Genomic DNA, 19,457 nt, shown 5'->3' with positions numbered 1-19,457 from the left:
CACTAAGGCCTATTTTCATAGACAGTTCATCTGGGGTTTCTGTTATTATTATTATTTGTTAATTTAGCGCTTAGTGTGTGTTTTTTGAAAAGCGTTTAGCCGCGTGGCTATGCTTTATAAATAGAATATTACAACAGTATAGCCGCGCGGCTATTCTCATTGAATGAATTTATCTTTTTTAATTACTTTAATTAGTAGTTATGTTTTAATTATTATTTACTTAGTGAATAATTAGTATTTAGATATTTAAATATTTTGATTCAATAATATGTGAGTATTTTGTGAATAATACTTGAATTTTGCATGTATGATTTTGTAAAAAATAAGTGTATTAAAAAATAAAGACCCAGGTAATGGCCTAATAGTAATGGATAATGTTCTAAACTTCTTTTATTGGGAAAAAACAGTTATAAAAATAAAATAAAAAAATCACAGTATCTATGTAAAGAGCATAGCCATTTATTAAAAAAAAATTAAAATAAACTACCACAATACAGCCGTACGGCTATACTCGTTTTATAAATAAAAATAAAGTATAGCCGGCGGCTATACTATATATATATATATATTAAAAGAGGGGGCCCGCCTAGCTCAGAGCGTGTTTTTGTGGAAAGGATATAGCCGTCCGGCTATACTTTATAAATAAAATATTACAAACGTTTAGCCGTGCGGCTATAATCTATAAATAGAATTTTTTAAAAGTATAACCGCACGGCTATATGCATTGAATAGCATTGTCTAAATTTCTCTTTTTTAATTACTTTAATTAATAGCTATGTTTTAATTATTATTTACTTAGTGAATAATTAGTATTTAAATATTTTTATTCAATAATATGTGAGTTTTTTTTTGAATAATTCGTGAATTTTGTGTGTATTATTGAATTTTTTTTAATTTAAAAAAAGTGTAGTAAACATGAAAAATATGTATGTATGTTTATAATACAAGTATTAAACATGAAAAATGGTAAATTTTTTATATGAGTAATAACTCTAGAAGAGTAAATACTCAAAAGAGGACAATAGAAACTCGAGTAATGACCCAATAGTAATGAATAATGCTCTAAACTATTCTTATTGATAAATAAAAATAAGGGAAAATTAATTTTTTTTAAATATTTTTTTTATCACGAATGGTCCTGGGGTTTGTGAAATTATCGCCTTTCATCTTTAACCTCTTTTTGTGATACTAATTGTCCTTAAGATTACCCTATGCACATCAAAATGATCATTCTGTCAGCTTCCGTCAAATTTTCCGTTAAAATGCTAACGTGGCACATATATGAAACTACACATCCAATAGAATAGAACCACGTGGTATTAAATAAAAGGCATAAATATTACAACTTTAAAAAAAAATAATAATAACAAATGACCTGCCAGTCCTACCACCAGCCAACTCTCCATCCTACCTTCCTCTGACTGACTCCCCGCCGATCCAGCCCAAACCCACCGCCACCGCCGCTCTCCTCTCCAACACAACCAAACTTCACCTCGCCCAGATTACTGCGAGTTGAGTCGCTCGAGTTGCCGCTTTCATTTTCAACTTACCCAACTTCAGCAGAGATGAAAATTGGGCAGCAAATATTACCAAAAAGAAAGAAAAGAAAAAAGGGCTAAGGCAACATCACCTTTCAAGATGCCAAGATGGACAATTCAAAATGCAAATTTCAAAACAAATGTCCGGTGGATTATCAAACCAATTAGCTAGAATTTGAAATTTTAGTCAAATTAAAAGGCTCGAATTCAAATTTCAGATACATATCAAGACACCTATGGATCTGGTGAAGGGGGATATCAAAATGTTGGGATGTGTTGGATAGGAGAGAGAGAGGGAGAGATGGGCTAGGGCTGTGCTTTTTCGAGGGAAGAGCGAGAGGAGCGGGGTTTGAGACAGAGAGCACACCCAACCCAGATGTGAGACACAGAGAAAGAGAGGGGTGCCGTAAGGGAGGTGCTGCAGGGATGGGTGTGGGGTGTCAAGGCTCAGAGGATGGGGGTGGCGCTGGCTTTTGTGATTTACTATGTTTTTTTTTCTTCTTCAATTCTCTGGTTGTTCGTTCATGTTAATTTTTTTTTTTCCGTCTTTCTCTCTCTCCCAAATTTGTGCGATGTGGGGAGTTCAATTTTTCTTTCTTTCTTTTAATATTATTTTATTAAATTTTGTTTAATGTTTTAGTTTTTAAATACTTTTAAATATTTTATTAATATATTATTGAATGTGTGGCCCACTATGTAATGCTTATAGCCGCGCGGCTATACAATTTACAAAAATATATTTAAAAATGGAAAAATCCGAAGTATGGCCGACCGGCTATACTATAATAGAAGAAGGCGCTTACAAGGTGGTTAAGCCGCGCGGCTATACAGTATAAATATAATATTTCAAAAGTAGAGCCGCTCAGCTAGACTGTTTTAAAAAGTATAGCCGCGCGGCTATACGTATTGAATATCATAATCTAAATTTCTCTTTTTTAATTACTTTAATTAATAGTTATGTTTTAATTATTATTTACTTAGTGAATAATTAGTGTTTAAATATTTTAATTCAATAATATATGAGTAGTTTGTGAATAATACATGAATTTTGTGTGTATTATTGAAAATTTTGTAAAAAATAAGTGTATTAAACATCAAAAATACATATGTATGTGTACAATACAAGTATTAAACGTGAAAATGCTAAATGCTTTATACAGGTAATAACTCTGAAAAAGTAAATACTCAAAAAGGGACAACATAGATTCAGGTAATGGCCTAATAGCAATGGATAATAATCTAAACTACTTTAATCGATAAACAAAAATTGGGGAATAACAATTAGAAAGAAAAAGAAAAAAAGATTGTAGTATCTATGTAAAGAGGACCCGCCCATGAACAGTTTTTTCTCATTGTGCAGGACGCCTGGATGGGCCGTCGACCAGCAAGGCGGGCCGGGTTATTAGGTTCATATGGCCTAATGGACTTTATGAGAAGTAACCTAACATGAAAAATACCAAGTAGTTAAGAAATTTTTCTCTTTGTTTCCATAAACCCTATGAGTCGAAATGAACGTATAGTGGTGGCCTTCTCTATGTGAAAGGGTATAATGGTCATTTACTTTATTTGGAAAGAAAAATAGAAAACGTAGCGCATTTGGACCTAGCTACGATAAGCTTTGCTAGCTCCTCCTCCTCCTCCTAGACGTGCGCTTGGGGAGGGATACTTTTTCAATCAGGATCGTTCAATCACCCAACCTCAACGAATGAGATGAAAATTTATTTACTTTCATCGTACATATGATACGAGGTCATGTGTTTGAATTCCTCTCCTCATCACAAAAAAATAAAAAATAAAAAATAAAAGCATTGAAAAGTATGTTACAAATCAATGTTCTAATATTGCTTTCAACTATGTACATGTATTACCTATCCTATATCTTTCTCACTAGATGGTAAAACATCTTAGTTTTATTCATTCAGTTGGCTAAGGAATTTGAAATCAAAGACTTGGGTATGCTGAGATATTTTCTAAGGATTGAAGTGGCTCATTGAAAATAGGGAATCTTTGTGCTGGATCTTTTAATTGAAACAGAAAGGGATGCTAGCTTGCAAGCCTGTGGACACTCCAATTCCTCATCAACTCGTGCCTTAAGCACGCATTAATTGCTCCACCGCTAGTAAACCAGTTCCTTCAGTTCAGCTGCACGATCCTTCTGCAGCTGCTCTATTTTCCTTTTCGAAGATCAACTTGCTGATATTCTAACTAAGGGAGTCTCCAGCAAAGTCTTTGAGTCTACTCTTGCCAAACTGAGAATATACTTAGTATTATTTATAAACCTAGTGATAGATAAGGGGATTGCCATAAAATATAGGGGTGTGCATCGGTTCAAAACCAATCCTTATTCAAGCCAATATACATTGGATTATGATTTTTTCAATCCAATCCGATCTAATCCAATTGATATTGGATTGGATTGGATGATCGATTTTCATTATGAAAAAGATAATAGTGAAATATTTATCATCATGTTTAATATAATCAAATAGTTTACTATATGTAAATGTATAATATAAATGAAATGCTAGAGGGTTTGATGGTGGGTCCCGTGCGATTTTTGAAGCGAGTTTATCCGAAGACGCGATGAAAGATTTTTTTTTTTGCCAAAAAAATTGAAAAAAATTCGGAAAAAATTCTAATTCTGATTTTTTTTTTACTTCTGTATTTTTTCCCTAAACCTACAACTCCATCAAATGAACGAGGTAAAAAAAATCCGCTTTATTCAATTTAATGTGCATAACTTTCAAGGCAAAACCAAAAATGTTATTCGAAAAATTTTATCCAATTACTTAAATTTTAAATAAAAATTTTATAATAAATAGTGACTGACAACCGAAAATATAGCAAAAATTAATAGTTTAAAGTATAAACACGCCTTATGAAACTAATTCACGTGAATAGTGGCAGCCCTTGCTTGCCCTTACCTTAGACTTAGCCCTTGTGGGTGGATTCTAAATGAAATGCTAGAGATTTTTTTTATATTCTATAATATACTAAACACAACTCCATCAAATGATTAAAATGTGCATTGCATTAGCAAAACACGCATTAATTGAACTGGATTGGATTTTATTTGATTGGATTTTCACAAGCAAATCCGTCATCCAATCCAATCATGTCAGTATTGGAAGTAAGAAATCCAATCCAATTTGCCAAATCATCGAAAACCAATTAAAATTGGATCGGTCAGTTGGATCTTGCACACACACCCCTAATAAAATGGAAAAGAAAATTCTCGAAATACCACAATTTGATAGGAACCACAAAGTACTGCCATAAAATTGGCATAGTTGACTAACTTATTTCATCTCTGGTTGAGTTCTTGGCATAAGAAAAAACTTATTTTTGCCATCATTGGGGACAATTCTCGTGCTTGCTCAGCCTCGCCGCAATAGACGTAATGGCATAACTTAGGCTATCAGGAAGAGAGTTGTATTGTACCCAATATGAACTGGTTTCAGCCTTTGCAAGGTATATGAGAGCAGCAATCTCACATGTCTTCTGTGCATTTGAAACATCAAAATAGATTTGAAATATCGAAAATATCATACGGTTTAGGAGCATTGTTTTGTTTGAAGAAAAAACAAATTATCGTTTTTGTATTGAATAATAACCAGAATTTGCCTAAGTTATCGTTTTTCACAATATTACTCGCACAAAAATAAAAAGCAAAAGAGAATAGGATTGAACAATAATTCTACCAAAATAGTTTTACCAAAGTCAAAAGATAAACACTGAGGAGATTTCAAGCTAAAAGAGAAGACAACGAAATGCTCAACTTCCTTCCAATAGTAAAGTCACATTCTCTTATTGCCTTCGATACTCTTTTTTTCTACTTGCTAATGAGTCATGAACACCGCTTTTCTCATTCAAAACAAAGTAGTAGACCTCAAGGGGGCAACACCAATACCCACTCGATTGGACAAAACAAGACCTGGGTTGACATCCACGAACAATGATCTTAAAATACAGACAATTAAAATATCGTACTTTCCCCCTCAATACATACTTCTCTTAAGCTTGTAAGATACAATAATAAACTGTCAAACACATAAGACAGGTGTCTCCCTTTTCTACTCATTAAAACGTGATCTGGAGGCACAAGCTCTCAATGCATTAAAAGATTGAACTCATCGTTGTCGGTCACCACTGCATAGTCGTATCCAAGAGAACTCGCACGAGCTTGAAATTCATCAATATCGCCCCGGGCAACTTGGATTCCAACCAACACATTTGCCCCAGTTTCACCCTATTGCATAGGAAAAACAAGTATACCATCAGAATTTGTTTAATAAAATTCAAACAAACAAAAAGATGTTGAATTACGACCTGTGCACGGTAGTGGAACAAACTAATATTCCAACGTGGACTGAAAGCGTCCAAGAACTTCATTAGAGCACCAGGTCTTTCTGGGAAGACAAAGTGACAAAGAACCTCGTTTTGAACATTTGATCTGCCCCCCATCTGAAAGAGATCCACAACAAAGTAAACTTAGGACCAAGATGCAACAAACTAAACAAAATTATAAGAGAGAGAGAGAGAGAGAGAAACACGATTGTAAGTAGCAGAATTACCAAGTAGCGCAAATGATCTTTAACCAAGTCACTTTTTGTGAGATTGTAAGTCTTGAGTTGACAAGACTCCAGGCGCTCTTGCATTTCTTTAAGTTCAGAAGCTGTGTGCACACCAACACTGCACATGATATAAAAGGATAAAGAAATATCTAAAAAAAATTATATGTATTACTAATCCCAAGTAAAAAGCTTTTGTTTATGGGAAACAAAACAGCCATAAGTAAACCCATCCCACCAAAAAGAAATTGGCAGCAAATTTGGGAAAAATAATGTCAGTAAAACCTAAAAGATGACTAGTGCTTACCTGTACAATACTACAGCCTGTTTATCAGAATTACATCTGTATTTAAATTCACTGATATTCATTGGGCCCACCTGTCAACCAAAGTGATTCAGTTCACACCATGAAGAACACTTCAGTTGGAAAGGGAAAAAAAAAAAAACAGTTGACCAAGGCACCATTAGCATACCAGTTCACAATAATGTTTAAAGCTCCCAGGCTCCTCTGGCATAATAGTTGCAAGTACAGCCTCTTGTTGCCGACCAACATTAGCAAGTTCAGTCACCACTCTCAGTTTATCAAAGTTCATATTTGCCCCACTGGTTATTGCAACAACATTTTCTCCTTTAAGACCATAATACTTGCAGTAAGCTTCAGCTCCAGCAAGAGAAAGAGCGCCTGCTGGTTCTAAAATGCTCCTAGTCTCTTCAAACATATCCTGCAAAACAAACACTAAGCTTGTGAAGTCTAAGATCTCAAAACCATTAAAGATAAGTTACAGTGTTGGCCGTCCTTTCTCAATGAGATAAACTAGCACCCGAATTGCATTTGAACTTATTACTGTTACAAATAGCCAAACATAGAAAAGAGGTTACTCCTGAACATAAATGAATTCATTAATAACACATATCTCTCTGATGTCATAATTAGACTACAGAGCAGACAACCTTAGTATGACATCAAAGTTCAAAGGATGAAAATAGAATATATATATATACAGAAAAAGGGCCTGCTCTGAGACATATGGACAAGCAACTAAGTAGACCCCTGAGCAGAAAACAGCCTTGCAATAATGCCAGCCACGGTAAACTTGCTTCAAGGAAATCCAAGGTTGTTACTACATGTATCTGGGACAATTTTAATTTGAACATTCACTCCACTTCATTATCTTCTTTCATATATGTTACATAAAACAACTCATCCAAAAACAGATTGATTATCTTCATTCAAAGTCCTCGAGCAAATTCCCAATTCCTTCGTCCACATACTTTCTAACTGTTAACTAAGAACTTTGGCTGGTAGTTATTCAATTTACAAATATGTGAATGAATATGTGAATTTTTACACCAAAAAAGACAGGGAACATATGTACGTTACAAAGATAGAAGTAGGTTAAATTCTATAACATGAAAATGTGAACAGAAGTTTTGTTTAAGAAGTCTACCACTTAAGAATGCACGATAAGCAAAAGAAACTCACCCATGCAAATTTCAAGACTGGAAAGAAGTTTTCACCTTTATTGAGCCACATATAGCATCACGGCTAACAAGAACTACACCATCTACCATGTCCTTGCATAAGCGGAAGGTTTCTTCACCAACCTCTTTCACAGCCACACCATCTGCAAAACCTCCAACCTGCTCCAACATTATTCTCTGACCATGATGCAGCGACAATGCCATTGCATTTGCATCAGAGGGCTCCACACCAATAATCTTTACCTGTACAAAAGATATCACAATACATTATGTGATGCTAAATTGAAGGCCTTTTTTAATGAAAAAGGAAAGGAAAAATTAAATCTTTCCATGAAGAAAGCGCACAAATTTGAACAAGTCCAGTAATCCATTCAAAAGATGAAAAACACCAAAACCATACAAACCTTTGGAGAAACCCTCTTTACATATGCAGCAATACCAGCTATGAGGCCACCACCTCCAACAGGAACAAAAATTGCATGCAATGGGCCCTTTGTTTGACGCATAATTTCCATCCCAACCGTTCCTTGTCCGATAATAACATCTGGGTGATCAAAAGGAGGTATGAAGCTCCTTCCCTCCTCTTGAGCCCGCTCCTTAGCATAAGTTTGAGCCTCATCATATGAATCCCCTATAAGAACAACCGTGGCACCCAATCTCTCAACAGATTTCCACTGCAAACAAGCAATACACAATTCCACAACATTCAATAAGCCAAACCCACAAAATAGAATTCTGAAATTAAGCTCCAAAATGACAAAAAAAAAAACAAAAATGTACCTTAATTTCTGGTGTGGTTACAGGCATTGCAATCACAGCACTGCAATTCAACTTCTTAGCAGCCAAGGCAACTCCTTGGGCATGGTTTCCAGCTGAGGAGCAAATAACCCCTCGATCCAGTTGCTCCCGTGGAAGCTTTGCCATCATGTTGTAAGCTCCCCGAAGCTTGAACGAGAAGACCTGCAAATTCAACAAAAAAGTTTCAGTCGAAAATCCCCAATTTTTCCAGTCCAAATTATTCAAATGAACACTTGGAACAACACTTACAGGCTGCAAGTCCTCTCTTTTCATCCAAACTCTCACTCCCAATCGCTCCGACAGCTTCGTAGCCAATTCTAACGGCGATTCGATGGCCACGTCATACACCTTCGACGACAGTATGTTCGTCAAGTACTCCATGGCGTCGACAATGTTCCCGTTGTCGTTTCCGTCGGTGGCAGTACGGTCGGGTACGGCTCCGAGGAAGCCGGGCGGGTACTGGAGCGAATCGGCCGAGACCCGGTTGGGAGGCGGAGACGGCGTCGTTCTGGTCTCGAAGGAAGCAGAGGAGGTGGACGGTTCGGCGGAAACATTGGCGGTCGGTCGGGAAAGCGTGGCGGAAACGAAGGGCTTGATCGGACGGCGGGTGCTGAGCTTCTGGGGCCCATTGGGGAGGTGAGACTGAAGGCCTTGTGACCGGAGAAGTGGGGAATGGGCTGGGTTGATGCGGAGGGCCTCCATTGGTTGATTGGTTGGAAATGGCGGCAGTTTTTTGCGAGGAAGGAGTTGGAGGTTTTCTGGGTTTTGCTTTTACTTCCTACTTTTAGTCACGCAGACTCACTGTTAAGCTCTTCGGAAGGGCCAATGAGAAAATGACACGTCGCAGTCGCAGGTTAGACTACGATCTGGAGTATGCGGTTTTTGACCGACTTTTAGGTGAGACGAGACAAATATTCACTTCAACCTTTTGTATGTGGTTGTGGGTCCCGCAATTTGGCAGAGATTGTGTCTGTGATTCGCGCGATTAACATGGGTTAAATTAGTCCTGATCGATTTGCATTTGAAAGATAGATCTGATTTCAAAATGATTCTCGCGGTCCTTCAACTTCATTTCGTTAAGACAAATAATTCTGTTCGTCAATTTTGTTAATTTTTCTGTTAAATATAGGGGTAAAATAGTATTTTTATATTTTTTTTACATTTTAAATTTATTAAAATATAAATAAAATATTTATTAAAAAAACGTGAACTTCCACGTGGACAAAAAAAGTAATAAAAAATTCTTCTTCTTTTTCAAATATTAATTTTAAAAAAAAAACGTGATGTTCTTTTATAATTTTAAAGATATAATTTTTTATTCATTTTTATGGTTTTAATATAAAAATACCATTTTACCCATGCATTTAATAGAAAAAAGTTAACAGAAGTAACGGTGGAACTAGTTGTCTAAACGAAACTAAAGTTAAAGGACCACATGTACCATTTTGGAAATTGAAATACTCAAATGCAAATCCGATCCAAGTTGGACTAATAAAACCATTAACCCTACTCATATTTATTATTTACATAAACAGTCCCTTCACATGGTTCACGGAGATCAGGGAGTGTCATGGTCATTTACCGTTGGATTAAATCCAATGGTAGACATCAGTCAAGTAGGTGTGAGAAGTTGGTAGTAGAATATTTGAGGATTTTGGAGCTACTTGAGTATTGGAGATCAGAAAAAGGTAAAGAAGCTTTTGAGGAAAGCAAGAAGGCAATCTCGAATAATGCAGAAACAAGATTTGAAGCTTGAAGCTTGGGAAGCAGAAGTTTTGAGGATATAAGGTGCACTAGAAACAAGGACAAAGGTTATCAAGAAATTGGAAGATGAAATTGGGGAGCTGAGAGTGGTTTTGGACCAAGTGCAGGATGAGAAAAATGTGCACTTGGAAAAGCTTGAATTGGCAGAAATATCAGCTTCCTCAATCTCCAAGGCGACACCACTTTAAATCAATCACATATGCTAATGTATGCATTCATTCATATGATCAACAAACATGCACTGAAAGGGTAAGAAAATTAGAAGCTATTAGAAGCTATTAGGTGCCTTGCTAGAAAGGAAAATGTGGTATCTATTTTTGTTCCTTCCAGATTGACAGTCTAACCACTTTGAGGTATCACATATTGCAGATTGGAGGAGAAGGATCAAAATTGAGGAGGTCCTCGAAAAGGAAATAGAGCATCTGCAGAAGGATCGTGCAGCTGAACTGAAGGAACTGGTTTACTAGCGGTGGAGCAATGCGTGCTCAAGGCACCAGTTGATGAGGAATCAAGCACAGGAAGAGCAGCAGGATCAGGAGAAGAACAATAATTTGGCAACAGATTTTGAAGGAAGCGGAGAAATTGCAGATTATGGGTTAGCAAGCATGGTTTTGAAGCATAACGAGCCTTGCTTTGGAATTGTGAGCGGCGATCAGGCTTGTTCGAAAAGGCAAAAGCTATTTCAAAGGCTTAGAAGATTGGTGGAAGGCAGTGACCAGGCAAAAGGAAGAAGATTGGGTGAGAAAGAGAGGCATGAAGAAGTCAAGTGTTTTGGAAGGCATTCTGTTTCAGATGATGCAGAGGCATATCACATTGCAAGGAGGTCTTGCTCTAGTGCTTGAACACATACATATCAGTATATTACATCTCTTGCTATTCAGATATTAAATTCACATGTAAGATGTCTCATAGAAGGCCAATTTCTCCTTTAATGGTTGAGAAAGGCTATGAAAATGCTGAGCTTCAAAATCACATGTAACTCTACTGGGGGACTGATGATGACTTTGTAAATCATATGGAACCAATCTTTCTGACAGTTGCTTTCACTATAAATCTAAATAACCAAAGCACTTGTATGAAGTTTTCTTGATATGAATATGACCCTTTAAGCTATAAGACAAGGCATGCATAAAGTATAAATATATAAATAACATATCTTGTATATTTAAAACATTTATTTCTGAAAACTAAAAAAAGTTCCAAATTCTCACAATTTTTTTGTTTCTGAAAATTCAAAAAACTAAAATAAAAGGGGGGTCTCGAGCCCAAAGTTTGATGGAGCCCAGTCCTTGTGAATATGGATACTACAATGATGAACTCCATCCATTTGGCAGCACGTTGTGATTTTGAGACAATAAAGCTGTGGATGAAATAGAAAGCGCTATCCTCTCTCTTTTTCTCTTACAAAAACTAAACCAACTAAAGCATTGATTCTTTAACGGTATTAACCATTATTGCACCATGGAACTCTTCCTTCTTCCTTATCACCAACACAATCCAACTCTGCTCCACAGGCCTCCCTTCCCAGAACCCATTACAAGTACTCTCTCTCTCTCTCTCTCTCTCTCTCTCTCTGAGCTTGTCTTTTGGGGTTCATTGAGACTCAAGCAATTTTATTTGAATTCACAGGCAAGAGACTCCTCAAGAGGAACTCACATGTCTTACCATGTCAATGCTCATTGCCCTCCTCAGATGATGCTGCAAAACCAACCTACCAGTCATTACACTATGAGGGAAGGAGGGCTTTGATTGGTTCTCTTTTAACTTCAGGTTTTCCCTACTTTTAACTCCTTTTTTTTTAATCTGAACGCATAAGTGTAAAAATTAAATAAATAAAAAATTTGTTTTCATCTTGTTGAAAGAAAAAGAACTTCTTAACATTGAATTGGCATAATTTTAATACATTGGGTCTGGGAAATCTGTCCCTGTGGAAATTTAGATAATTCTAGTGGGTTTTGTCTATTTTCGTTTCTCATAATTGTCTCTGTTCTTTTCATATCTTCATATGATGTTTCATTCCTTCCATGAATGAACAATTTCTGTATACACTGGCTTATTGACCTCTTCATCTTTTTGAAATGAATCAGCTGCTGGCTTGTATGTGTGTGATGTGGCTGAAGCTGTTAGCACAAGTAGGAGAGCTGTGAGTATCAAAATATTTTTTTGCTTTTGTTCTTTTATCTTCGAGATTATACTTTGGTGATTATTGCTGCTACGAAATTAAATTTAAGAAGAAAAAAACAAGAAATCTTATTTTTTAAAATAGTCTTTACATTCAAAATTTGTGACATTCATTTATTTTCTGCAGCTAAGAGGAGCGAAAATACCCGAGAGTGAATTTACAACCCTTCCCAATGGTCTGAAGTTAGTAAACTGTCGTCACTTATAAACTCTCTGCTCACCTGTTTTGCTTTCCCTCTCTCCTTTCAATCTTTCATGGCACATTAAACCATAAACGTGGCATTTCATTGCAGCTTTCATGTTGATGGCATGCTACATGTAGATAAATGCACTTCAAAAAATTTCTTGTCCAGCTTAGAATTAATTTTCTAGAGTTTTTAAAGCTCTGCGTCTGAAATAATAATATACAAAGTATTACAATAAACTCATACCTATTTTACGATGCGATATGCTGTTTATTGATTTCAGCTGTGGAAGGTTCATATCTTTTCCTATGCCAGGAATTATGTACTGATGGAATTGTTCCTCACTCCTCAGGTACTATGACTTGAAGGTTGGGAGTGGAGCTGAGGCAGTGACAGGATCCCGGGTTGCAGTATGGTTGTGATCAAGTTAAATTTCAATATTTTGAGAATACATAAATAATACTTTCCTAGAATTTTCCAAAACTAAGCATTAAAAATGTCAATATTTTTGCAGGTTCATTATGTTGCGAAGTGGAAGGGTATCACTTTTATGACAAGTAGACAAGGACTTGGTGTTGGAGGAGGAACGGTAAGATTAGACTGGTGCTGCTATTCACATGTATACACAATATTTAGGTCATTTCGACAGTAATTTCAAATACATATAGATAGAAAAGGACACCTTCAGTTTCCTTCTAGATGCACAAACAGTTATATTTTTTTCAGTTAAAGTGCTGACACTCTTAACATGCCATCTTTCCTATGATGAATTACCAGTTAACTGATTCTCATTGATCCCTGCTCATAATTTCGGAAATGAATTCCTAAATTATTCGTTGTGCAGATTACTTCCAATTTTTAATTATTTCCGGCGAGCAATTTTTGGAGATTTTGACATCTTAGTTTACTAAACATTTAGTTTTATCTTGAACTGTGTACTTATGGTTCATGTTAATAAGGAAAATAGACTATGCTATCTGCACTCACCATACTGTGTCACATGTAAGTGTTTCTTATATCTTATAGTTGTTATATGTATGCTTGGATGCCGCAGCCATACGGATTTGACGTTGGCCAATCTGAGAGGGGATCAGTCCTTAAAGGGTTAGATCTTGGTGTAAAAGGCATGAAGGTTGGAGGCCAGGTGAGATCAGTGTTTTGGAATAAAATTTATTTGTTATATCTTGAAGCACTGTTGCTGCATAACTTGTGTTTACAATTTGAAGAAGAAAATTGGAGTTTATTTTTATGGTGTTTTGTAGTAAGCCTTGAGTGGAACAGTGTTCTGAAATCTGGATGGATTTATGTAGAGACTACAAATAATTTTGAGTCTCAAGGATCTGATATACAATCCTTTGATCCTCTGAAACTGTACAGACTAGAAATTTATGATTCTTACGAAATGATAGTTCTTTTAATATTTGGAGATCTTTTGTTCTATATATGATAACAGAAAAGCAGGTCGAAGTCTCTGATCTTCTCTTCATTGGACTGAGACCACTTAAACAACTGAATAACAACTTCTTCTTTTTGGGGGGTCAGCATTGATATGTACCCTTTTGGGTTCCTATTTCATCTAAATTATTTATTTTGCAGCGACTGCTAATAGTTCCTCCCGAGCTAGCGTATGGAAGCAAAGGAGTCCAGGAAATCCCTCCAAATGCAACCATAGAGGTAACATAATTTAATCTCCTTCAAAGGACTTCATCCACAAATCTCTTTTTCTGTCTTAGGCCTTTTCCATGGTCTTAAGTATATTACACTTAACTGCAGTGTTCACGCATCCGTGGTTAAAAATTCCCTCCAGATGTTATTCATAATGACTTGTTCTGCCATTCTCTTTCATCCCAAGTGTAGAATCTTTAGTAATTTTGTTTGCATACGAACTAAGCTATCTCTATCACTATTTTCTTTTCAAATTGTCATTTTATTCTTTCAATCTTTTCTGCTGTCTTTCTTTCATGGGCCCTTCTCTATATTCCTCTTCACTGTTTTTGTACCTTTTTTTTTATCTGCAGTTGGATGTTGAATTACTGGCCATAAAGCAAAGCCCATTTGGGTAAGTAATGGGTTCTCTAAAGTTAGTTAACCACTTTTTATATTCATATTGGAAGATATGTAGCAATTGAAAATTATCTTGTTACTCTCTTGTGTAGGTCTCCTGTAAAAATTGTTGAAGGTTAATGCAAATGCAATGATGCTCTTCCTACCGCTCGTCGTGTTCTTTTGTTAATGTAAATGAGGAGATTAGAAGCTCAAAAATTGTGGAAAAAGAGAAGATATGTTTGCTGTTCTCTTCATAGAAACCATAAAGCTGTCTTTTTTGTTCTGAGACATAAGTTTTCTATGCATGTGTCTGTGATGATTAAATGATTGAATGATCGGATCGATGATTGCTTATAAAAATGACTTATTTTTTGGGTCATTTAGGGCCCGCTTGATAACCATTTCATTTTTAGTTTTTAGTTTTCATTTTTTATGCTAGAGTACAGAGAAAAATGAGAGTGAGAATGGGACTGAGGATGAGATTGAGAGAGAGGATGAGAGGGGAGGATGAGAGGGAGGAGTAACAAAAGTGAAAACAACTTGAAATAGATTTCAGCTTTTAGTTTTTGCCCATCCACTCCTCTCATCTTCCCTCTCAATCTCATCTCTACTCTCATTCTCACTTCCATTCTCCCTCTTTTTCCTCTATACTCTAGCACAAAAAATGAAAACTAAAAACTAAAATTGATATAGTTATCAAAAAGGCCCTTATGTTCTTGTTGTCCTATTTTCTTGTTATGAATGTTAAATCTTTTCTATTTGATTTTTTATGCAGAACATAGCTTAATCTGCTTATGTATCCCTCTAACTTATCCGACTGTGATCCACGTGTATGCTTGTTGGAAAGCAGAACATTGGTGGGAGAGCCATTATGTTGCCTTTTATTTTTATAATAGATTTTTATTCTTAATCTATTGATTTGTTGCTTAACTTCATGAAGGAAAGCAGAAAAGTTGGCATATCATTAGTTTGTTGCACTGAAGCCTTTTCTGGTAATAGCTTTCCTTAAGTAGAGGTCACAGCTTAAAATGCTGTCCCTAGAGAATAAAGGAAGAATCTACAGGTCCTATAAAATCCAAAAGTTTTATGATTTTTTTCACATAAGATTCTTGCAGAGACTTTCCAGTTTTTGTTTCACCCACTTTATTCTCTTGTTGTATCCTTTTATTTACCCCATCTTCCTTCCCATATGCAGCATAAGCTTTTCATTGTTTCCCCTTTGTTCATGCAAAATGGTCACTAAGCCAAACATAATACCAGGCTTCCTCTTCTGCCATCTCTTGTTCCTTCTTTGTGTAGTTCATTACTGCTCTTCTCAAAAGACCTGCCCGGAATGTGGCTCCATAAAAGTCCCATATCCCCTGAGCACAAACCCCGACTGTGGTGACCCCGACTACTCTCTCCATTGTGACCCTTCCTCTAAGAAACTCTATGTTGATGCCCTCAATGGAAGTTATTATCTTGTGCTTCAAATCATGGCTCTGAATCAACGCATGCTGGTACAACCATCCCCATGGCTGCCTGACAAATGTGTTACTCAAGACATGGTGGTGAGTGAGGGCCTCTGGTTGAATCAGTCACTTCCTTTCAACATCACTTCGTCGAACACTATCTTCCTCTTTAACTGCTCTCCACGGCTCTTGGTTTCTCCTCTTAATTGCACTCCATCTAGCCTTTGTCACCGCTACTTGGAAAGCTCAGGACATGTTGACACAAACCGAGCACTTCAGTGTGCAGGCAAGCTTAAGCTTTGCTGCACTTTTGTTGCTGGTGGGACGCCTTCAGCCTACAAAATACGGCTTCACAGTTCAGGTTGTAAAGCCTTTAGAAGCATCCTTCATTTGGATATAAACCAGCCTGCAAACCAATGGGAAGAGGGATTGGAAATTCAGTGGGCTCCTCCACTTGAACCAATTTGTAGAACACAGCTTGACTGCTCTCAAGCTTCCAAATGTTCACCTACTGGTTCCAATGGCCTCTCTCGCTGCCTTTGCAATAGGGGCTACTATTGGGACCATGTTCTTGGAACATGCTCAAGGAAGAAGAGGAACACGAAAGCCGGTCTGCGTTTAAAGGTCTCAGTAGGGGTAATCTCTTTTTTCCTCGTGGCTGTAGTTATAGCGATAATTACAGTGAAAAGGTCCTGCAAATTCTCTGAGCAGGAAAAGCTTACCAAGGCAAGAGAAGACATGTTGAAGAACAATGACGGGAAATCGGCTAGAATGTTTCACTTAAAAGATGTGAAGAAAGCCACTAAAGGTTTCTCTAGAGACAGGGTTTTAGGGAGTGGTGGGTTTGGAGAAGTCTACAAAGGAGAGCTTGAAGATGGGACTGTGGTGGCTGTCAAGTCAGCTAAAGTGGGCAACATCAAGAGCACAGAACAAGTACTAAATGAAGTTGGGATACTTTCCCAAGTCAACCACAAAAATCTGGTCAGACTCTTGGGTTATTGTGGAAGCTGCGCAGCCGTTGATGCTCTATGAGTACATATCAAATGGGACACTCAGTGACCATTTACATGGTAAATTTTCCACCTTTCTTGACTGGAAAACTAGGCTCAGAATTGCCCTACAAACAGCTGAAGCATTGACTTATTTACACTCTGCTGCTCATACTCCCATCTACCATAGAGATGTCAAGTCAACTAATATACTACTTGATGACAATTTCAATGCCAAAGTTGCCGATTTCGGGCTCTCCAGGTTGGCTTGTCCAGGGTTGAGCCATGTCTCAACATGTGCTCAAGGAACATTAGGGTACTTAGACCCCGAATATTATCGCAACTACCAGTTAACTGATAAGAGTGATGTTTATAGTTATGGGGTTGTGTTGCTTGAGCTTTTAACATCACAGAAAGCCATTGATTTCTCGCGTGATCAAGACGACGTGAATTTAGCCATTTATGTGAGTGTAAGAGCCAACAATGGTGCAATTATGGAAGTTGTGGATCAGCGGCTGTTTAGCAAGGAGCCTGCAGGGAATATATTAGCAAGCATAAAGCTTTTCTTAGAGCTCGGACTTACCTGTCTGAGGGAAAAGAAGGGGGATAGGCCAGCCATGAAGGATGTTGTTCAAGAACTCCACTGCATAATTCAAGTTTTAGATCATGAAGTGGTTCAAAACTAATGAGATTAGCTTTGTTGAAACTATATGAATTTACTGTACTATTAATGTAACCGAAAAATAAAATGTATTGTACTATTACTGGAGTGTGGAAATGTTCTCCTACCGGACTCTGTAACATGCTATTTCGTTAGATTGTTAATAAAACGAACTCTTATTTTAATTCGTAGTGTAAGATTGACAGGTAGACAACTTAACATACCAAACAAGACAAAGTGTAAGAGTTTGAATTCAAGTTGTATTCCTTCGTGTAAATATTACAATATTTATAATTGCACAATAAAGATATAAACGGTAAAAGCCTTGAATGACAGTAAATATAAAATATTTGGAGAGCAAATCAACTATTGTGATTAAGAAGAATCCGTTTCAGATTCTTCTTCCTTGATGAGTGCGTGTGGTTTAACACAAAGTTTATAGAAATTGAAGTTAAATATTGTTATGGATAATCTGATACAATCTTTGAATATTCATGTTTCCAAATGAGAGGATATGGAAGGAGGTGGAGATATATAATGCCAAGAAAGGCTTAGATTTTGAGTAGCACACAGAAGCTAAAGTGATTCCAAGGATGGGTTTTGAGTGGAGGGAAAAAGAAGGTTGGGATCAGATTCTTCCTTTGTGCAGAAATAAAATGATGCAGAGAAGACATGGACTTCCAATTCTGGGGTTATTGGAATCTATTTATATTTAGGATGTCCACATTAATTGGTTGGCATGGAGAAAAAGCAAGCAAGCTTTTTGCAAACAAGGAAAGCATTTTGCTTAGAATGTTTGAATAGGAAATTGGCAATTTTATCAAGCAAAGTGAAGCATTATATAGAGTTAGTTGCTCGAAGACTAGTCTTGTCATAGATTCATATCTAGTAAATTTCGAATCATTACTAAATACTGGTCGTGGTAAGAAGTGCAATATGACTATTTTGAAGTGCTAATAACAATTTTCATTGTATTTGTATAAAGTCAGTCGCGAGTTTTTTACATCGGGTTTATTTTTGTAATGATTAAAGTGTGGAGTTGTAACTAATGCAGACCAGCATCAGACTCCAGATTGTTAGTTGCTATTGCTTATTGTCTCTTCCACAAACTCAAGTGGAATGTTAAATTGCAAAGCTTTAATTGGATCCAGAGAAGAGGAAAAATTCTTATTACAAAATAAAATCTAAACTCCAAAATCAACATAACTGCCTAACTCATGCGTGAGAATTTTGATTGCTATCAAAATCGTCAATTGGTTCTTTGTACATATGATTCTTAAATTGTAATTTAGTAAATAAAAGGTTTTGATTATGACATGTCTATGGTGAAGATTCATTAATAATAAGGAGGTGGACAAGGAGGCGTATCATCCTTATTTAAGTCGAAAATACCAAAATTGTGGACTTCATATATTTCTTTATCTTTTCTTTTTTCTTTTTTTTTTCTTTTTTTTATCAAAAGGGGAGTAGAGAAAAGTCCTAAATACATGCAAAGCGACATCATTTAGGCCATAAAACAATGAGTAATGCTACACTTACCACATTTTTATCCCACATTTCTATACCACATGATGTGGCATGTCCATATTATATGTCACATCAATTAAATCAATGAAGTGTATTTTAATTAAGACAATTAGAAAAACAAATACTGGAATAAATCATAAAAGAAAAGAAAATATTAAATCATTTTAATTGCCACCTCAGCTGCCACATAAGATTTTACAGCATTATTCTAAAACAATATTAACATGAACAATTAGTGAAGGGGGGAGGTAAAGAGTGGGGAAA

The 19,457-nt window shown here is 36.3% G+C and overlaps 2 protein-coding genes and 2 pseudogenes across 2 annotated transcripts; 3 read left to right on the top strand and 1 right to left on the bottom strand.

The window, feature by feature from the left end:
- Positions 1-5,317: 5,317 nt before the first annotated feature.
- On the bottom strand, positions 5,318-9,139 carry OMR1 (L-O-methylthreonine resistant 1). The gene is made up of 9 exons (XM_008243116.2): positions 8,639-9,139; positions 8,372-8,551; positions 7,996-8,265; positions 7,628-7,834; positions 6,583-6,831; positions 6,417-6,487; positions 6,113-6,230; positions 5,868-6,002; positions 5,318-5,787 (listed from the first exon to the last, which is right to left on the bottom strand). The coding sequence occupies exons 1-9, from the start codon at positions 9,089-9,091 to the stop codon at positions 5,647-5,649; spliced, it is 1,824 nt and encodes a 607-aa protein (XP_008241338.2). The 5' UTR covers positions 9,092-9,139; the 3' UTR covers positions 5,318-5,646.
- An 820-nt stretch (positions 9,140-9,959) lies between these two features.
- LOC148914675 (uncharacterized) lies at positions 9,960-11,202 on the top strand (annotated as a pseudogene).
- A 294-nt stretch (positions 11,203-11,496) lies between these two features.
- Positions 11,497-14,944, top strand: LOC103339771 (FKBP-like peptidyl-prolyl cis-trans isomerase family protein). Its single transcript, XM_008243117.3, has 10 exons — positions 11,497-11,693; positions 11,783-11,923; positions 12,241-12,296; positions 12,462-12,517; positions 12,872-12,929; positions 13,034-13,108; positions 13,574-13,663; positions 14,116-14,193; positions 14,538-14,578; positions 14,676-14,944. The coding sequence occupies exons 1-10, from the start codon at positions 11,615-11,617 to the stop codon at positions 14,701-14,703; spliced, it is 702 nt and encodes a 233-aa protein (XP_008241339.1). The 5' UTR covers positions 11,497-11,614; the 3' UTR covers positions 14,704-14,944.
- Positions 14,945-15,093: 149 nt separating this feature from the next.
- Positions 15,094-17,851, top strand: LOC103339862 (wall-associated receptor kinase-like 20 pseudogene; annotated as a pseudogene).
- Positions 17,852-19,457: the final 1,606 nt, after the last annotated feature.

The sequence above is a fragment of the Prunus mume genome, linkage group LG8, assembly GCF_029339155.1.
Source record: "Prunus mume cultivar Tortuosa linkage group LG8, ASM2933915v1, whole genome shotgun sequence".
Taxonomy (NCBI): Eukaryota; Viridiplantae; Streptophyta; class Magnoliopsida; order Rosales; family Rosaceae; genus Prunus; species Prunus mume.
Note: the sequence above shows the minus strand (reverse complement) of the source record. Positions and strands in the feature narration are given on the sequence as shown.